The following is an 18,506-nucleotide window of genomic DNA, read 5'->3' as shown; positions in this document are numbered from 1 at the left end:
AAAGTGGCGCTTCCTATTTGCCGATCCTTTGAAATTAAGTCAGGTGCTTCCAATTCTGCATCCCTCTTTATTTCTCCCTTTCAATGCTTCCATCTTAAGCTATTAGACTTTAATTCCCCCTATTTGGTGTTCTATCTAATCGCCTGATTAGCAACTAGTGCTTCCATTAGCTCCATCTAATTACTTCTTTCACACATACCACCATCTCATCCCTTCCCCGCTCAAGTAGAATTTACTAAACACAAAAATATAATGGAGGATGTTTTGATTGTACTGGTAAAAAACAACGATTTAAAACAATTTAGTCGACCGACTTAATTAATTGTCATGTAAACCCGGCCACAAACACAATGGATATCAATGGCGAAACATATACAATATAAGAGAAAAGCCGGAAGCGCTTGGTTTCAGCTGCAACCATATGCGAGAATTGCCAACACATAGTAGCTAGCTAGACGAAGTCTTGTGTATTATCTCAAGAGGGAGGTGTAGAGATGAAGTGAGTGACGAAATTGTAACATCAAGATTACGTGTATATATAAGTGGGTTAGTGAGATTCAAACGTTTGGATGGGGATATGAATGAGCAGTAGTGGGAATAATTTGAGCGGAAAAGGATAATGGGGATGGGATGGAGATTGTGTTGGACTTAACCCAACTTTATATCTTTAAAGAATGCGATGTGTGAGGGACACAAGTAGACAAGCTGAGCTGCAAAATGATGGGCCATACCACCCTTATGAAAAGCCCTTTTAAGCAAATTAAAAGCAAAAATTGTTTTTAAAAATAATTAAAGAAAGTGATGAGAGCCTTTGCCAAATCATTGGCTTGCCTGTTGGCATCACAAACCCTTTTCTCTCTTCCTTGTCTTCTTGTCCTATCATTTACAACGAATCGTTCCCTGTTTGATGCCCCCTCCCATATTCCATTCCTCTTCAGTATTCTTAATATATATTATTAATCCTCAATTCACCTACCTGTAATTTAAATACAATAGATGAGTACCAACGGAAGAAGGATCGATCGAGGTCATCGCGTCACCCATCTCTTTCACTATCAATGTCTCGTAGTGAGCCCGAACATAATATAACAGTGATTTAATTAATAAAGTAAACATTCGCAGGCAGCTGGTTTTGATTAAAAAGTCTAATGCGTCACATTATCTACATGTAAGTTACAGTTATAGTATTTATCATCAACTGCATTGTAGGCTTTATCATCTTCTCTTTGTTTGCATTTGCGGAAGAAATATGTTGTTTGTTATTTTGCTTTTAGAATGATTGTAGTTGCCATCCGCTGCCTGAGGATTCCAAATATGTCTATATATTTTACGTGTGCCAATTTTTGTTCCATCGTTGTGTTCCCCATTACAATCACAAGGATTGCTTTCCTTCTCAATTATTAATTAATGACTACATATCCCACCTAATTCATAAATAATTCATAAGACTATGCCAACTAAATTTTGATTATTTTTACCTTTGGCACTTCTCTTTGAATTAGATTCATCATGCGATCGATTGTAAACAAATATATATTCTCTCTGTTGAAACCACATTTAAAGACTAATGGAAATATGTATAATATAAAATCTTAATTCAAGGTCATATATATTAATTAATAGGTTATATTGCAGCATGATGCATTATTTCTCTAATGCTAATTTGGAGTTTGAACTGCTTAACGTTGACTAATCAATGATCTTATCCTCAATAATCATTTAATTTCTCTTCACTTATGTGCTTAACTGTATGAATAAGTACAAACAAGTAAATATAAAGAGTTCAGCCGTGCGCGTGTGTGAAAGGGTGTTCTCCTTAATGGAAATCCTATACATAAGGATTATTGTGGTTTTCATTATCTGGGACATCCTTTTTCGTGTTTAGCTTTTGACAAGTATAGCAAACAGCTGTGATCAAGTTAATGCCACCAAACTATGTGTTGATTAGCGTTTAGCAGTAAGAGAATATATATATTGATTACATATATTAGATGATAAACAATCTAGTACGTCTGAAAAATTGATACTTAATTATTTATTTAAAACGCAAAATTATTAAGATATAATTTTTAATCTAAAATTTGTAGTGAAAAATATTTCATTCAAATAAATAGAATGTTGCAGAACCGATGAATTACGCCGGAGTATATCCAGATATATAAAGAGGTAAACAAATCAATATAATTATCATGCAGTGTTGTGACTGATCACAGCTAGCGTCTGAGCTCTGAACCAAAAAAAGTCGTTGCAAATCCCTTTAGGCCTTTATGTATAATACTTTTTCAACTGCAACCCTACCTTTCATTTGTCCAGGATAAAATATATTATCATTAAATTAAATTTCTATCACAGGAGAGGCCACGTACGTGTAATATCTATATAATATTGGGATACACATATGCTTGCGTGACAGCATTTTGTGCAGGCTCGCTACAGATTAATTAAACAACACATAACCACTTTTGAGTGAAATATATATAAATAGTTCAAAAAAAAAGAGAATGCTGTATTTAAATAATTAATACATACATACTTATCTCGCTCCTGCAATATATATACAGTAACTGATGCAAGCCATGGCCAACAAATTAATTAAACTGGTAATCTGAAAAGGACCGTACCCCAACACATGTCATTCAATTAATAATTTAATATGCAACATAACAGTATTGCTCCCGAGTCGCAAACGATATTGTGCAACGGTTAATATTGTATTTGGGCATCACTTCTTATATTCCTGAAGCGAAGACTGAAGAGTGTACGTGTATACCTCCCTGCAGCGGAGGGTCCATGATCATAGGCTCCATCGCGTCCATATGCATACAGTACAACACATATATATGATATGAATTTTTTTGGGTGCAAGGATCATCCCCAGCACCTTCCTATTAATGGTGATGACATGCACAGCAACAATCACACTTCCACCAGCCGTTCCTCCGACTCCGGCGATCCTTCCCCCGACTCTAAATGGGCCCCTAAGCTCCTCAGAGACTGCGCCAGAGCCATCTCCGACGGCGACTCCCCCAGAATCCACCATCTCCTCTGGATGCTCAACGAGCTCGCCTCCCCTTACGGCGACTGCGATCAGAAATTGGCCTCCTACTTCCTCCAAGCCCTTTTCTGCAAAGCCACCGAGTCCGGCCCGCGATGCTTCAGGACTCTCTCCTCCGTCGCCGACAAATCCCACTCCTTCGATTCCGCCAGGAAGCTGATCCTCAAGTTTCAGGAGGTCAGCCCCTGGACGACCTTCGGACACGTGGCTTCCAACGGCGCTATTCTGGAAGCCCTGGAGGGCGAGACCAACCTTCACATAATCGACATAAGCAACACTCTATGCACGCAGTGGCCTACCCTGTTGGAAGCCCTGGCCACCCGAAGCGACGAAACTCCGCACCTGAAGCTGACCGTCGTTTTGACGGGCGGGATCGGAAGCACAGGGGCAGGGTCGGTGATGAAGGAAGTCAGGCAGAGGATGGAGAAGTTTGCGAGGCTAATGGGAGTCCCTTTTGAGTTGAAGATGATAAGCGGATTGAATCACCTGGGAGAGCTGACCAAGGAGGACTTGGGGGTGCAAGAGGAGGAGGCAGTGGCCGTGAACTGCGTCGGAGCCTTGAGAAGAGTGAGAGTGGAGGAGAGAGGAGGAGTGATCGGATTGTTCAGATCGCTGAATCCGAGGGTGGTGACGGTGGTGGAGGAGGAAGCAGATTTTACGAGCAACAGGGACGAGTTTGTGAAGGGTTTTGAAGAGTGCCTGAGGTTCTTCTCGCTCTACTTTGAGACGCTGGAGGAAAGCTTCGGGGCGACGAGTAACGAGAGACTGATGCTGGAGAGGGAGTGTTCGAGGAGCATAGTTAGGGTTTTGGCATGCGGGGACGACGAGGAGGAGGCGGGAGGAGATCACGATGAGTGCGAGAGGAGGGAGAGAGGGAGGCAGTGGAGTGAGAGGATGAAGCACGAGTTTCGGCACGTGGCCTTCAGCGACGACGTTTTGGATGATGTGAAGGCGTTGCTCAAGAGGTACAGGCCGGGATGGTCGCTGGCGCTGCCTCCACCGGAAGACGCCTCCTCCTCCTCCTCCTCCGGAATTTACTTGAACTGGAAGGACGAACCTCTGGTGTGGGCTTCCGCATGGAAACCCTAGCTACCTACCTCCCTCAATTCTCCCTACTTCAAGACATCCATACCTCTGATCCTTTGTTGTTTTCGTTTTACAAACATTTATACAAGGATTGCTGGCCAATGTGTAGGCCAAAAAAATGAGGGAAAGAAAGAAAGACTGAAGCGTACATGCATGATCATGATGAAGAACTGAATCTGCCTATAGCTGATCAATTAATTAATCTGCGTGTGGTATTGCTATAGATATAAATAATGATATATGGATGGGTGGATGATGAATCAATGTGGACTTTTCTTTTAACCTTTGTTTTCTGATTCTTGCAAACTTTTGTAGTCTTTCTGCTGTCCAGCTTCTCTCTAGAAGGCTCTTTTTGCTTGGGAGTTTGTGTTGTTGCGGCTCTTTTCACCTTTATCGCAAGTGCATTGCATATTGCTCCCTTTGTTTGAAGGTGCTTGAACTTGTCCCAGTCCTTTTTGTGAATTCCATGGCTTCGTCTTCCATGATACTATGAATACCTCCCCTTATTATTTCCTTTTCTCTTCTATCTTTTTATTTATTTATTAAGTCTGTACCTCTCAGCCCCTATATTTTATCAATTATTTGCTACTGAAAGGACTTCTTCTTCAGGATCATCAATCGATAATTATTTGTTATTCTCCTGCTTTCATCCGTCCAAGTGACCGCCACGCACATCTCGTCCAAATTTCCAGTAATTATTAAATTATCAAAAGGCCGCCTGCCAATCTTTATTTGGTTCTGCTGTGATTGTCTGCTTTTTTTCATTTGGTTTTCTAATTATAGTGATGCATGTGCCAAAAATGATTCAACTTTATGAAAATCTAATCACTTAAATTATCTCATCTGGATCCTGCTTCAAATGGACATGCAAAGCATAGAGAAATCTCGTCAGTAATATTTAGGGTTTTTTTTTTAAGGGGAAAAAGAGAAGCTCTTGACTTTCTTCTCCTCCCAGATGATATTGTGCGCGTGTGTCAAATTTAAAACGACTTAATGGAGTTTTTATTTGAACTTGACGTCAATATAATTAACATTCAGGCATCAAAGTAAATGTATAAATCTCTGACTGGTCTCATGGGACGCGGTCGAAGGAAGACGAAAAGATAACATATTCCATTAATGATTCAGCTACGCACGGCATCCGTCGTGCGGATTAGATTGGCGACTGAAGTAATTGATAATTATATAGGCATGTACATACCAATGGTTCAGATAATTGGATTAATTTGATACGGGACACGTGTTGGATTTGATTAATTTCAGGAGAAAAAAGAAAGAGGAGTCAGAAATAGATATGATTATATGAGTTCAGTCCAGAAAAACAGATATGAATAGATGAGTGCCGAAGCGAAGGAAGATCGGTTTGAAAAGGGGGGGATGTTGGGAAGCACATGAGAATGTGTAGAAATGGAAAATATATATGACATTAAAAGGGGGAAGAAAGATGAGGGGAAAGTAGGGAGGACAGGAGAATCAGAAGATGCTTTTGGGGGAGTTGATGGATGAAAAAGGCAGATCTCAGTGGCGAACAGGAAGTCGTACATGTTGTGTGTGATTTTTACATTTACTTATCGGCATCTTCTTCTTCTTCTTCTCTCCTTTAGGGGGATGCATGGGCCCCCTCCCACCCAATGTCTATCCTCTCCCCAATCATCATTGTGTTTGTATGCATTTTTAGCATATGACATGAACATGCAGCTTCTCTATATGTAAGCAGCCCTCCTTCAGCATGCACATAACTGGGCTCTTTCTCTCGAAAAAGAAGGGGCCCATGAGATCGTCAATGGGCCTTGGCCCATTCATGCATCGGCCCAATACTAGACTTTATCATCTCATTCCCCCACCTGAACTCTCCTTTCTCGGGGATTCTCTTTTTTATTTTTCAATGGTCGCCAGCCATAGCAAGCTGTTTGAAATGAACGGATCGTTTTTTGAGGACTTGGTGAGTAAATTCACCACTGGAGCTTGATTAATAAAAGCAAAAGCCCCAAAAAGAGCTATTTGATTCCATATTCTATGTCCGAGCTGTTTCTGTGGTTCAGGCCCAAAGGAACAAAACGGGGGGTTTCTGTGGCCTGCCACCAAAACACCATAAGTAATCACGCACTTGAATTAAAACCCAGAAGGAAGCCAGCTTGTGTTGTCTTAACATTTATCATTACAATTTAACTTCTTCATGGTATATGATTCTGTATTCACGACTTATGAACAGCATATTTCCATACAATTTTGATGCTAGCTACAGATATATTTGTTACTTGCTGTTTAAAAAGTAGACAGGTTTCTAACACATGACCATGTTATTTTTAACCATTTTCAAAATCCGTCGCCGGTTAGTTTCACATGAAAACTTATGTTTGATAAACAAATCATAATTTTTAGTCAAAATTCTTTTTAAAAAAATATGGATTTAGAGTTTCTCCTCCTTTAAGAAATAATGATTTCAATATAATATAACATGAATATTGGTATGATTCTTTTATTAAAAATTTAATTATCAAAGCAATGAATTTGCCCTGTGTAAATATCAGTTGCGTCGGGCACCGCATTGGCGGAGGTTATGGGGAAAAGTCGGTGGCGGGTGTGTGGGGAGCTGAGGGATGCAATGGGAACGCCCTTTCCCGCCCAACAGAGGCCGCGCGCATTATCCTGTGTCGGCGGGCGCTCGTGTGCCCCCCGTCCCTCACCTCCTCCTCGCGCGCGTGATTATAGAGGATCGTGCCATGCTCTCTCTCTCTCTCTCTGTTTTTCTTTTCTGCCAACTCATGCTACTCCAGTCCAAAAAAAAAAAAAAAAAACTCATGCTACTCATTTAGGATATACTTCCCGAATGAACATGGGCTAATATGTGCTGAAAAATATAATAAAATAGTAGAGTATTATTTATAAACATATTTTATATATGTTAAAATAATTTTTTTATATATTTATCTCATATTCTATAAATTATAATTAAAAAATTATTTATAATTGATTTTAAACAGACACGTACATTTTAAATAGTTAAAATAGAAGCCACATGATGCGATGCAAATTCTTTCTTTTATGCCGAGGTTGTTTTAATTCAGCGTTATCATTCACCCGCGCGCTGTTGCTTCCTTCACAGCTCTTGTGAAGCGGACTCACCCACTTTTCTACTGACGTTGATAATTAATTAATTAATTAATGGCCATTCCCCCATTATTCTCCTTTAGGTGATCAATCACTAACACCCCTACCCAATCTCCTTTTTTTCTACATATCATGCCTCGGCTTCCTTATAAATTTTTCAAACGTTAGGACACTGCCTTTTCTTTTCTTTTCTTTTTTGACCTCTCAAACATACTACCCCAGTCAGCCGCAGTTGAGGGTAAGACCAGAAGTATGCAGTAATATGGATTATTATGTCATATTAATTAATTAATTTAATCTCTGCGTGCGTGGCATTTCTTATAATTCATTTATATTTGGCATTAGCAGCTGACTGCCATTAATATGTACAGGCAATCGCCATTTGGCCCATAAATGATACGCACAGAATACACGATGGAATTAGTTGAACAATTACTTGTCGTATGTTATGACAATGCCTTTCAAACTACAAAGTCCTGAGTCTTGTAATTTTATCCATCATCATCATCATCATCGTCATCCCGGAATGAGAGCAACGGATGACAATAAATAATTCACGGCAGGTGTATATATATCTATAAGAAATAAAGCTAAAGAGAATGAATTGATTAAGTGCCACATGGTGGAAGCATCCAATGTGGTGGAGGGGTCAATTAGTAGCTGTCCCACCTTTCTCTAAGTGAACTGCTCCCCTTATTCTCAGCCCGCATTCATAAGATACTCATGATATCATCAAAAAAATGCACGGGAAAAATTACTAATAATCTACTTTGTGAATGTTAGTCCATGTGGTCCCTAGCCAACCTAGATTTCCCCCCGTTGGGAAAGGAGAGACACACCCATCACACCGTTCACCTTGAGGTTAGAGCCCATGAGGCCATGACTTCCTTGTTCAGGTGAGATGCACGTAGTTAATTTGCCAGTTGAGTCACAAACTCCTGTCATCAACTTTACATATCCTTCATTCTGATCGAAGAGAACTATAGTCACGCATTCATGTTCTTTTTATAGCATGCTTCTAATTGAATTATGCGATTTAAAAAAACGATTAAAATTAATTATAAAGTGAAAGTAATGACAGGAGATAGATTCCACCACATGTATATAAACATTTAAGCAGGCAGCGTTCATGGAATGGAAGCTGTCCCCTGTAATTTGCAGCCTATACAGGTAATAAATAGTATTAGATTGGATTAGATTCCAGAACATGTGGAAAGAGCGATGATTGAATGCTTTTGGATATAAATAGGATGACACGTTATGAGGCATGGCGGAGTCAAAGTGGCGGTGATTGTGTTCAGAGTGCAGAGTCGTGGAGAGCAGCCATTATTACAAGGTGCATTTACTTCCCCCAATTCCCTCCTGTGAGGGCAGATCAAATGGAGTTGCTCCTCAAAATGGCAATGGCATCGTATTAATTAGTGACGCTGTTGCCAGCTTATATACACTTGCATTGAATTTGAAGAGAGAGCAGGTTAAATTTTGTGATGAGCACAGCAATTACTACTACTGTCTGGTTACTACATAAATCTAAAAAGTTTTTTCTTGGTAGATGCGAACTTTAAAAAGATTCAAGTCCAACTTCTCATATACTCAGAGGCGTAGTGTGGCTTTCAGAATAAAATATAAGGAATTCTTGCTTTCCTGGTTTTTTTAATACCACCTCTGCTTATATTTAGGTTAGGAGGTTGTAATATTTTTTCAAGAATATGTTTGGCCCCTCAAGATAATTTATATTATAAGTGATTTAAATTGAACACAGCTGAGCACGCATGTAACATGCTGCAAAAGCAATGTGTAACTATTCAAATTGGGAGGTAGCTAGATCTAAAAGGCAGGTTTGAAAACGCAGAAAGTGGACGCTGAACAGATATGTTCCACTTGAGTTGACTTCTGAGGACTACGTTGCGTTAAATAATGTTTGGCACAAGTATGATGAAAGGATTGAGTTTGGGGGGGGGGGGGTCGGGCCATGTCCATGTCAAATTGTGTCTCATATGTGCTAACAAAATTTTTATGGGATGACAAGTTACCTTAAACACTACCAATAAAGCCTGACACGGTTGGTAGATAGTTGAGTCTCTTAAACATGAAGTCTTGGGTTTGAACTAGATTGTGTGCATAAAAAAAGCTTTGTTGAGAGAAACAAAACCTGCTGCGGTATTTTCTACGTCTCATGAGGATTAGCTTCTAGTTATCGGTTGGGGGATATCACCTGGTTTTTATCCAAAAAAAAGTTGCCTTAAACACTAGGAAAAGCCTCTCCGCTCAAATTCTCGAAGAAAGGTGGAAAGCTCTTTGGGAAAAAAAATGTATGGACCATGATGTGCTCATAATAAATACGTTCCAGCTTTGTTTACGGTTATTATTTTTAATTAACCTTAATCTGTGACAAGTGCTATATGTGTATACTTGAGATATACAAACACGTCATGTATATGCACACGGAATGGAGATACACGCACACACGTTATACATGTCTTGTGTACATAACAAGTTTCAAAATTCTGTAAGGTTTTTATTCGAGGTGCACGAAATTTTGTGTATATGAAATCCATTCGTTTTTAAAAGAAATGTAGATAAAAACTGAGCCTTGATAATTGAGAGGGCGGCCTCTATTTAAAATTTGGCAAAATGTCTGCATTTAATTGGAAAATTGATCACTATGAATGTTCATCCTTATGTGAAAACACTGTTCTGAACCGATAACATGACTATTTCACAATGCTACCGGTTATATAATTTTTCAGTAAATCCTTATTAATTATTATTTGAATAAGCCGAGTATATAGAGCACTAGTGGATGAAAAAATTATTGATGACATTATGAATCCTAATAAAGCGCTATGCACTGCTAATGCCATGTGGTGCATAAGAAAAACCAAATTGAAGAAAAACAAAAGTCAAAAGCAATAAACCGGAACATTTTTTTTTTCCGAATAAAAAGTCAATTGTCTTCAAAATCATACCAAAAATCATTTATATCCATTTGATTAGTATTTTAACCCCGACTAATTTCAGACTTTTCAACACTGTCCCTCTCTATATCACAGCACTATTCTCCGACTATTATTATTCTTATGTTCATGTTGTATAGCTAGTATATAGTTGATGGGTCCATTCCTAGCGTCCTTCACGTCATCACGTGTCCGGTATTAAGTCAGACAACCGCAGAACATCAAAGTCAGCCCCCAAAATCACAAGAATATTGCCGAGATCCCCGTTTGTAATTATTAAGAAAAAAGTGTCCAATATTTGTCTGGTAATTTTAGGTTCTCCGTATAAACCTTCTTAATTCTTTTTCAAATCGGTAAAAAATGAAAATTCTGTCGAGTGATAGCCTTCCAGACCAGAATCCAGTTTTCTTCGATCTGTCGCATGTCATGTTACCACCCGGTGAATGTATCCTGTATTAGCCAGCGGAAAAGCGTAACATATAAGGAGAATTATAACAAAATTTAGTTACTAAAAAGTGATAGGAGAACAGCATAAGACGGTTGTCTTTTATTATTACATACTCTTCAGTTGTCAATAAATTTTATGATGATTAATTTTTTTTTGGACTTAACTGTAATTCCCGCTAAAGAACTCATGCATTTTTTTCAAAAAAAGGCTTAGGGTGCATTTCTTCCCTGAGGGACAGGCCTGCCTTGTTTCCAACACCACCATTGCCCTCGCACATGCGCCCATTTGCGGTTCTGCATCGACTCCCCCACCAAAATATATAAATAAATACAATAAAATAGACAAAGCACCTACTACACTACACTACACTCATCATATATCAACTACAAAACACCGCATTATGTATAATAATCTCTACCTTACGTATTATTTGAGGAAGCCCTCATAAAATAAAACAAAGGAGAAGCCCAGATTCTGAGGTTGCAACCAAAGCAACAGTGGGTCAGCCTCCTCATTTGGCGTAGAGGTCAGGTGCATGTGTTCGTCGGACACTGACAGCTCTTTGCTTCCTAATCATGCAATATATACCTGCCTTCAATTATTCCTCCCAACTCCTTTATCTCTTCCAATCTTCATTTCCCTGCCCATTTATGACTTTCCCTTTTTCTGGGCTTTCCCCTTCCTCATTCTTCTCCGCTCCTTGGCCTGCTATTTCCTTCTCCCGCCTGTACCGCCCGCCTCATCAACGCCATACTCTCAAATTCCTTCCCCTTCTCCTCTGATCCTTGATAGCTCCGCTCATTCTTGTCTTATTTGTTGGTCCGATTATTTTTCTCCCCTCTGAATATCATAAACTTGTTTGTTCCCAAATCTGATGTTTCTCAAACCGAAAATGAAAATCTCTCTCTGACTGGATGTTCTATCATTTAATCCTCATTCGTCAGAAATAAAATCTTTTGCGCCCGCGTTTCCTTCTCAGTGACGGTGCGTCCTCCCCTGTCTCACCCATTCATTTGACGACACAAAAACACGACGGCTTGCTTTCTGCCTCATAACTCCCCTGTGGTATTAGGAGAGTGATGCATTTTGAATCTCCAGACCATGGCAAATCTCGTTCCTGGGGTTCTTCTCAAGCTTCTGCAGCACATGAACACCGACGTCAAAGTTGCCGGTGAGCACAGGTCTTCTCTGTTGCAAGTTGTGAGCATTGTTCCGGCTCTTGCGGGCGGCGAGCTATTCCCAAATCAAGGTTTTTACCTCAAGGTCTCAGATTCCTCTCATGCCACCTACGTCTCTCTCCCCGACGAACACGACGATCTCATTCTCAGTGACAAGATTCAATTAGGTCAGTTCATTTTCGTTGATCGTCTGGAAGCTGCTTCGCCCGTACCGATTCTTCGTGGAGTTAGGCCTGTTCCCGGGAGACACGCCTGTGTAGGAAGCCCTGAAGACATTGTCGCCACTCATTCTCCCGGGTTTCTTAGTAATAATGGCAGTAATTCAACAGGGAGGTCGAAATCTCCAAAAAGGGAGAAAGTGAAATCGAATGATAATGTGAAGGAAGAACATTTAGAGAAAAAAACTGCGCTGATAAGCAGAGGCAAAACACTGCCGACAAAAGCAGGGCTAAAAGTGGATGTCAAGAAGGAGACCTTAACGAGGTTGAAGTCCTTGAATTCACGGTCGATTCCTTCGTCGCCGACCAGCTGCTATTCTCTGCCTTCCTCTTTTGAGAAATTTGCGAACGGTGTGAAACAGCAGGCTAAGATTAAGGGAGTAGAGAAGCTGGCCGCTAAAGTCGGAGTAGTTGAGACGGGGAAGGCCATCCGTGGGGGTAGTCCCACTCCAACAGGGAAGAAAATTGGAGTGGGAAACCCAATCAAAAGTTTGGTTCAGGGCATGGAGTTCGGTGCAAAGGCTCTGCGTAAGAGCTGGGAAGGGAATCTGGATGTCAAGAATAGAGATAATTCAAAATTGAGGGCTGCCAAATGTGATCCTAAGCATGAAGTTCGTAGTTCAGTAAGTTGATTCGCAACTTGTCTTAATGAACAACTATACATTCTCAGACTCTTTAGTTGGATTTGATTGCATATTGAATAATCCGCTATGTAGGTTGTGTCACCCTGAGATATCTGGCTTTTACCTCTATGTTTTCGAGCCAAACAATTTTGTGAATCCTTTGTTTTTATGTTCTGCCAGGCTCCGAGGAAAAGCACATCAAGTGAAAAATTGCCATCTAAAGAGGATAGCAAGGCCCATGCGACGTCAAAGCCTTCTAAGGAGGAACACAAAGCTCAATCGTCTGTGAAGAAGGTTATTGCTAATGGAACTCCGGAGAGCCAAGACAAGTCAAGTAAACCAAGAACTTCCGTGGGAAGGAAATCATCAGAATTGTCTAGCACTGGGCTCCCCGGAAACTTGGTTAAATGTTCTCTGAATAGTAAAAAAGTGATAGATGCCAGTGTTCAATGGGCTTCACTGCCATCGTCCCTTGCAAAGCTTGGGAAGGTATATTCCTTGAGAACTCCTTGTCTTTTAGTTTTTAACTTCTCAGTCTTGGCTTTCCAAGTACATACTGCTAAGTGATGAAGACAGTTGTATGCTATCTTCTCTTGCAATTGTCCATTGACATTTGTTACTTTGTTTCTGTAATAAAGAATTTTCTGAAGAAGCACTCATTATGAATTGTGTAATTACTTTTACCATTTAGTTTATCGGCATCTCCTTTGAGGGGAGGCTGGGAGTGCAAGTTAACAATGCTAATGGGACATATTCAATGAGGTGGTTATTTATGTCATGCCAATGTATAATTATTAGTTCAGTTCAGTGTTCTGAGTCTGCATAGTGCATAGCAAATTTAAATTATTTCCCGTCACTGTTTTTAATGCCACGTTTGTATCTGCTGGATGCAGAGTCACAGGAATGTCTGGTTTATTGAATCTTTATTTCCTGAGATTTCTGTGTACTTATTTCACGTATTTATCACAGGAAGTTATGAAGCAAAGAGATGCAGCACAGATGGCAGCAATTGAGGCCATGCAAGAGGCTTCTGCTGCTGAGAGTCTGCTTCAATGTCTAAGGTATAAATAAATTATTAAGAAATTAACTGCTTAATAATTATCTTGGACTTCTAAATTGGTTGGTTTTGATGTCCCTGATAATTCACTATTGTTTGGATTATAGACTGCTTAGCCATAAATGTTGTAATTTAGATTTGAAACCAACTAAAATATATTGATTATATATTTAGTTGTGATTTGCGAGTGAGCTCTTCTTCTAGATCAGCAAATCAATTGAGAGTGCACGCTTGATTATCTTCATTGGGTGTAAATAATGCACTAATGGCCTACCTATTGAGCAGATCAATATGTTTTCATTTTCATGAACTTGTGTTTGACATTATTTTCCTTCAATGATGAAGACATAAGCTAGCCACCCATGCTTCCTAACTTTCTTGCTATGTAGCATCCTGATGTCCAATGGTCTGAAACTTTTTGTTCATTCAAGATCATTTTACGTCAGTTTCAGTGCTGCAAACCTGCTTTCCATTTGTTCTATCCTTCTGCACCATCATATTCATTTTGGCCGTTGCATGATTCTCTTGGTTGGGGATAGGGTCTTGTTTGCACCTTTGAAGTCTTTTTGCCCCATCCATTTATCGTAGGCTGAAATTATTTATGGTAGGATGAAATTGTTTATGGTCCAGACGTGGAATGTTTGAGGGAAATGAACCAAAAAAGGTTATTATGTCCCAAACTGAGGACAGCATTGAAGAGTGTGTTTTATGTTGGCGATGCAATAAATTCCAAATAGGCAATAGACAAGGAAAAAGAAACTTAAAATTCAAATTGAAGTGCAACTACTGCAAACAAGTGAAGTCAGAGCATGGTTAGTGAATTTAAATCGGTATAATAGGACCGAACATCTTACATATAATTTAAGTTTAACAAGTCTGTGGGGAAGTTAGGTCTAACAGGCAGAATTGCAGATCAGCTCCTTCAGTGTGATTCATTCTCATCTGAGTTCAGGTGAGATTTATGAAATAATTTCGCACTGCTAAGCTCCACTTTGAGATTAATGTCTCCATTTTTTTTTTTGGGGTTATTATCGCTTTTAGCAGTGGAGTAGCTGGAAGTGGGTTTAAACTGGTTTATCAAATCAAGTCATTGCATGAAAACGAATTGTCAGCATTGACAATGATGATAAGCCCTCATTTGTATAGCTAACCCCTACTCCCTTCCTCCCCCCCGCCTAAACTCCCACTAAGAAATCGTTGGGATGATAACACTTGACAGCAACTATTTCTAATAATTGGCAATTGTAGTCATGGCAGAAATTTCTTGGATGTTTGCTTCAGAGATTTGGAGAAAACTGAAGAATTAATGTGTAGGAACTAGGAACAATCCATCTCAGTGTCAGTCAGAATTGGGCTTTTGTTTTCTGATTTCAATTTGAAAAACCTATTGTGTATATCTGTCAAGTTTGCTGGAAATTTTGTAATTTTTTTAATTAGGTGAAATGCTGAATCATACAGATAGATTTCAGGTTCAACCGCTTTTTAACTTTAGCTCGCACAATGCGACACATGAAGTTTTTCCTGATATTTTTGCGATGTTTCTGGCAGTATATACTCTGAGCTAAGTAATTCTGCAAAGGAACACAACCCGCAGCCTGCAGTAGAACAGTTTTTGAGTCTTCATACAAGCCTAAATGGTGCTCGCTTAGTTGCTGACTCCCTATCAAAAACCATTCCTGACGGTTCATCTGCAGATTATGAAAAGAACACAATGGAAGAAGCACTAAAAGTAACATTAGACAGGCAAAAGCATGCAGCTTCCTGGGTTCAGGCTGCCTTAGCTACCAATTTATCATCCTTTGCAGTCTTTACCAGAGAACCTCAATCATCCAAGCTTCCAGCTTCGAGTAATGGTCAGCATCAAAAGACTATCCTGGGAAGTCAACCCATGTTAGTTCTAGAAAATGGCCGTGAAGATGCTTCTTCAAAACCACAGGTAAAAACCCGTTCAGCAGTCAATTCTAAACATGCCTCGCAAGGAACTCCCCGTCGAACAAGTGACGGGTTAGCAAATGGACAAAAGCAGCCGCCTCAACCGCCTCAACCTTGGGTTAAGGGAAGTGGGCTTGACGAAGCGGTAAATTTAGCCGAAATGCTACAATCACGGTCCAGAGACTGGTTTTTGGGATTTGTTGAGAAATTCTTGGATACTGAAGGGGAGACAACTCTGTCAGATAATGGCCAAATAGCCGGCATGTTATCTCAGCTAAAGAGTGTAAATGATTGGCTAGATGAGATAGGGTCGAACAAGATTGAGGGAGAATCATGCCAGATATCAGCAGAGACAATTGACCGGTTGAGGAAGAAGATTTATGAATATCTTCTAACACACGTTGAATCTGCCGCGGCCGCGCTAAGTGGTGGATCACAATCATCACCTCGGATCCAAGCAACAGAGACTAAATCGAAAAGGTAAAAAATAGGTAGATGCCTTAGCTGAAGGACGGATTGTTAGGTTGAGGAGGCGTGGCTACCTTGCTCACCGAAGTTGAGCTGGTCCCCCTCGCTGCGCCCTGCCCCAAAAAGAAATTTTTTTCTTCTTCTCTTTTTGTACATAAATCCTACATTTGTTTGAGGTATAGGTGGAGTGGTAAATTATTTATCAGAGGAAGTAGCTACTGTGAACTGCGAATAAGGTTACCCCATTTGTCTGAGAATTGTTCAGGCTATACGAACGAAAATATAAGCAAAACTGATCTTTCTCGGGTTATGGTGTCTGCCCAGCCCAGTTAAAGGGTTAACATAACAGGAAACAATATGATGTAACTCAGGAAGAGGGATATAGGCTGTGTCGTCCCGTATTAAAATGCGAATGCGTTCATTTAGGCATCCAGCGTACGGAGATGAAAGGAGCTCAAGTTTTTCCGTCAAGTCGGAAAAGAGGCGTGAGGTGAATTTGATGCCGGCTCTGTGGTGCGCATCCAACCCAGAAAGAGATTCTTGTGGCTTAATTTCCGCCGAATCGCTTCACTTGTAGCGCCCACTATGAACGCGGGAAATAGAACTTGATCCAATAACAAGGTTTTCATCCAATGGCTATGTCCGGTTGTTGCTTAGATTGAGGCTGCCTGCTTTGTCGGGTTTCAAATCGCATTTTTTGAATGCGATTGGGCGGTAAATGAAGCGGTGATAGACGACCCAAAGAAAAGGGGTGAATGTCCGAAAACTGGGAGAGTCATCGGCGGTGGGAGTAGCCCGAAGAAATAATCATAATCCAAGCAGCAAAAAAATGAAGGTACAGCACAAGGTCATAGACTGGAGACTGGCGAGGAACGATGGTGTTACTTGTTACACAGAACAAAGCCAAGATTGAAGATAAATAAAAGGTGTTACGACATGTGGAGTGGTCGTTTGTTGTTGGGGCGAGCCACAGATTCATTCGTGAAATAACAGTAACCTTAGCTACAGTGATATACCTCAACATTTCTCCTCCTCAAGGGTCGCCGTCCCGTCCCTCCCTGCCATCTTCCTCCACGTAACACGCCCTCCCTCCTTTAAATGTCTCTCCATAATTCTACTCATTTTCCAAAACATGTTTTCTCTCTGTTCATTTTTATAGTCTTTTCCCCGTTTGAGGCGCCAGACACTGGACAGCTTCTGTCCTATTCCTATGACTGTATAATAACAATTTATCCGGAGTATTTCCACATCAAACCGCATCGTAATATGGTTGAATTTCACCGATCCAACCAATTTTAACTCCAGCACACTTTAAAGGGCAAATGATGAAAGATTATAATTTGATCCAATCAACATGAGCATCGTGATATCAAAGTTTACCTGTTATGATGGCTAAATTTTACTCATTGATTTACCTCTTTGTAATTATAATTACTGTTATTTCTAAAAAAAATCTTTTATTTTGATAAATAATCCCGACATAAGATATCATAACATTGCAAAATGCACAAAATACTCCTATTTCTTATTCATGAGACCTGATATGAGCAAAAACTTCGATAAGTAAAAAAAAAAATCAAGTGAATTGGATCCAAATTAATTCTTATCTTTGTGTGTAGATGATATATAAAATGTACCTATCAGCATTCTCCCAACATTGTTCTTTACTCCTTTTCATGCGGACAGACATTATCCTTTAATCGCCATGGTCATTTTTTTACCCCTTAAAAATCTATAAAGAATAAATAAATGATAACTACCGGATCGAGTCATGCAAAGAAGCATAATCTTCCTTTCCTTTTTATTTTTCCATTGTCTGACACTCAAAACTAAAATGGGAACATATTTAAAAATTGATGGAAAGTATAGGGTTTAATATATTAATCTTTCTTAATATTATTAATATTTGCTATTATAAGTTGCGCCCACTGGTTGCACTAGGGAAACAATTACATGCTTTTTCAAAATTCTTATTTCCAGCTATATTCGCTCAACCTAATTAACGAATGTCAGTATCCAAATGTCGTTGACTTATGCGCATTTCAATTTTTTAAATTGTATAATTTTACTCATTAATTTTAAAAAGGGGATTGAAATTATTTAGCTTGAAAAGCTAGGTATATAACTGTATACTTACATGATTAATTATGTAAATTCACCCCTAGCTAACGATATTTCATACGTTAAATTTCTGATTTGTCGATGCGGCGGGAAGAATAATACACGTGGGAAGCACGCATACCGTTTAATTAAAATGAAAATATTAAAAAAATTGGCGCTGGACAGGAAAGCGATTTACTTATATTTTGATGAATGAATTGTGAGGGGAAAAAGCGTGGAGGAGGGAGACGGTGGGAACAGGCTTTTCAAGGG

At 39.6% G+C, this 18,506-nt stretch overlaps 2 protein-coding genes across 2 annotated transcripts; both read left to right on the top strand.

Moving 5' to 3' along the window:
- Positions 1 to 2,480: 2,480 nt before the first annotated feature.
- Positions 2,481 to 4,433, top strand: LOC114736430 (protein SHORT-ROOT-like). The gene has a single exon (XM_028924246.1). The coding sequence runs from the start codon at positions 2,846 to 2,848 to the stop codon at positions 4,142 to 4,144; it is 1,299 nt and encodes a 432-aa protein (XP_028780079.1). The 5' UTR covers positions 2,481 to 2,845; the 3' UTR covers positions 4,145 to 4,433.
- A 6,727-nt stretch (positions 4,434 to 11,160) lies between these two features.
- LOC114736426 (uncharacterized) lies at positions 11,161 to 16,365 on the top strand. The gene is made up of 4 exons (XM_028924239.1): positions 11,161 to 12,676; positions 12,857 to 13,165; positions 13,646 to 13,737; positions 15,282 to 16,365. Exons 1-4 carry the CDS (start codon positions 11,759 to 11,761, stop codon positions 16,147 to 16,149), a joined length of 2,187 nt encoding a protein of 728 aa, XP_028780072.1. The 5' UTR covers positions 11,161 to 11,758; the 3' UTR covers positions 16,150 to 16,365.
- The last annotated feature ends 2,141 nt before the right edge of the window (positions 16,366 to 18,506 follow it).

This window comes from Neltuma alba, unplaced genomic scaffold (genome assembly GCF_004799145.2).
Source record: "Neltuma alba isolate B1F8T4 unplaced genomic scaffold, ASM479914v2 tig00013336_pilon, whole genome shotgun sequence".
NCBI classification, from domain to species: Eukaryota; Viridiplantae; Streptophyta; class Magnoliopsida; order Fabales; family Fabaceae; genus Neltuma; species Neltuma alba.
Note: the sequence above shows the minus strand (reverse complement) of the source record. Positions and strands in the feature narration are given on the sequence as shown.

What these genes read in the sequence shown, in the direction of transcription:
- LOC114736430 (XM_028924246.1), top strand. Translation starts at nt 2,846, where the DNA reads ATGAATTTTTTTGGGTGCAAGGATCATCCCCAGCACCTTCCTATTAAT.
- LOC114736426 (XM_028924239.1), top strand. Translation starts at nt 11,759, where the DNA reads ATGGCAAATCTCGTTCCTGGGGTTCTTCTCAAGCTTCTGCAGCACATG. An exon ending in AGCATGAAGTTCGTAGTTCA is followed by an intron (nt 12,677 to 12,856) that starts GTAAGTTGATTC and finishes ATGTTCTGCCAG; the next exon opens with GCTCCGAGGAAAAGCACATC. An exon ending in CCCTTGCAAAGCTTGGGAAG is followed by an intron (nt 13,166 to 13,645) that starts GTATATTCCTTG and finishes TATTTATCACAG; the next exon opens with GAAGTTATGAAGCAAAGAGA.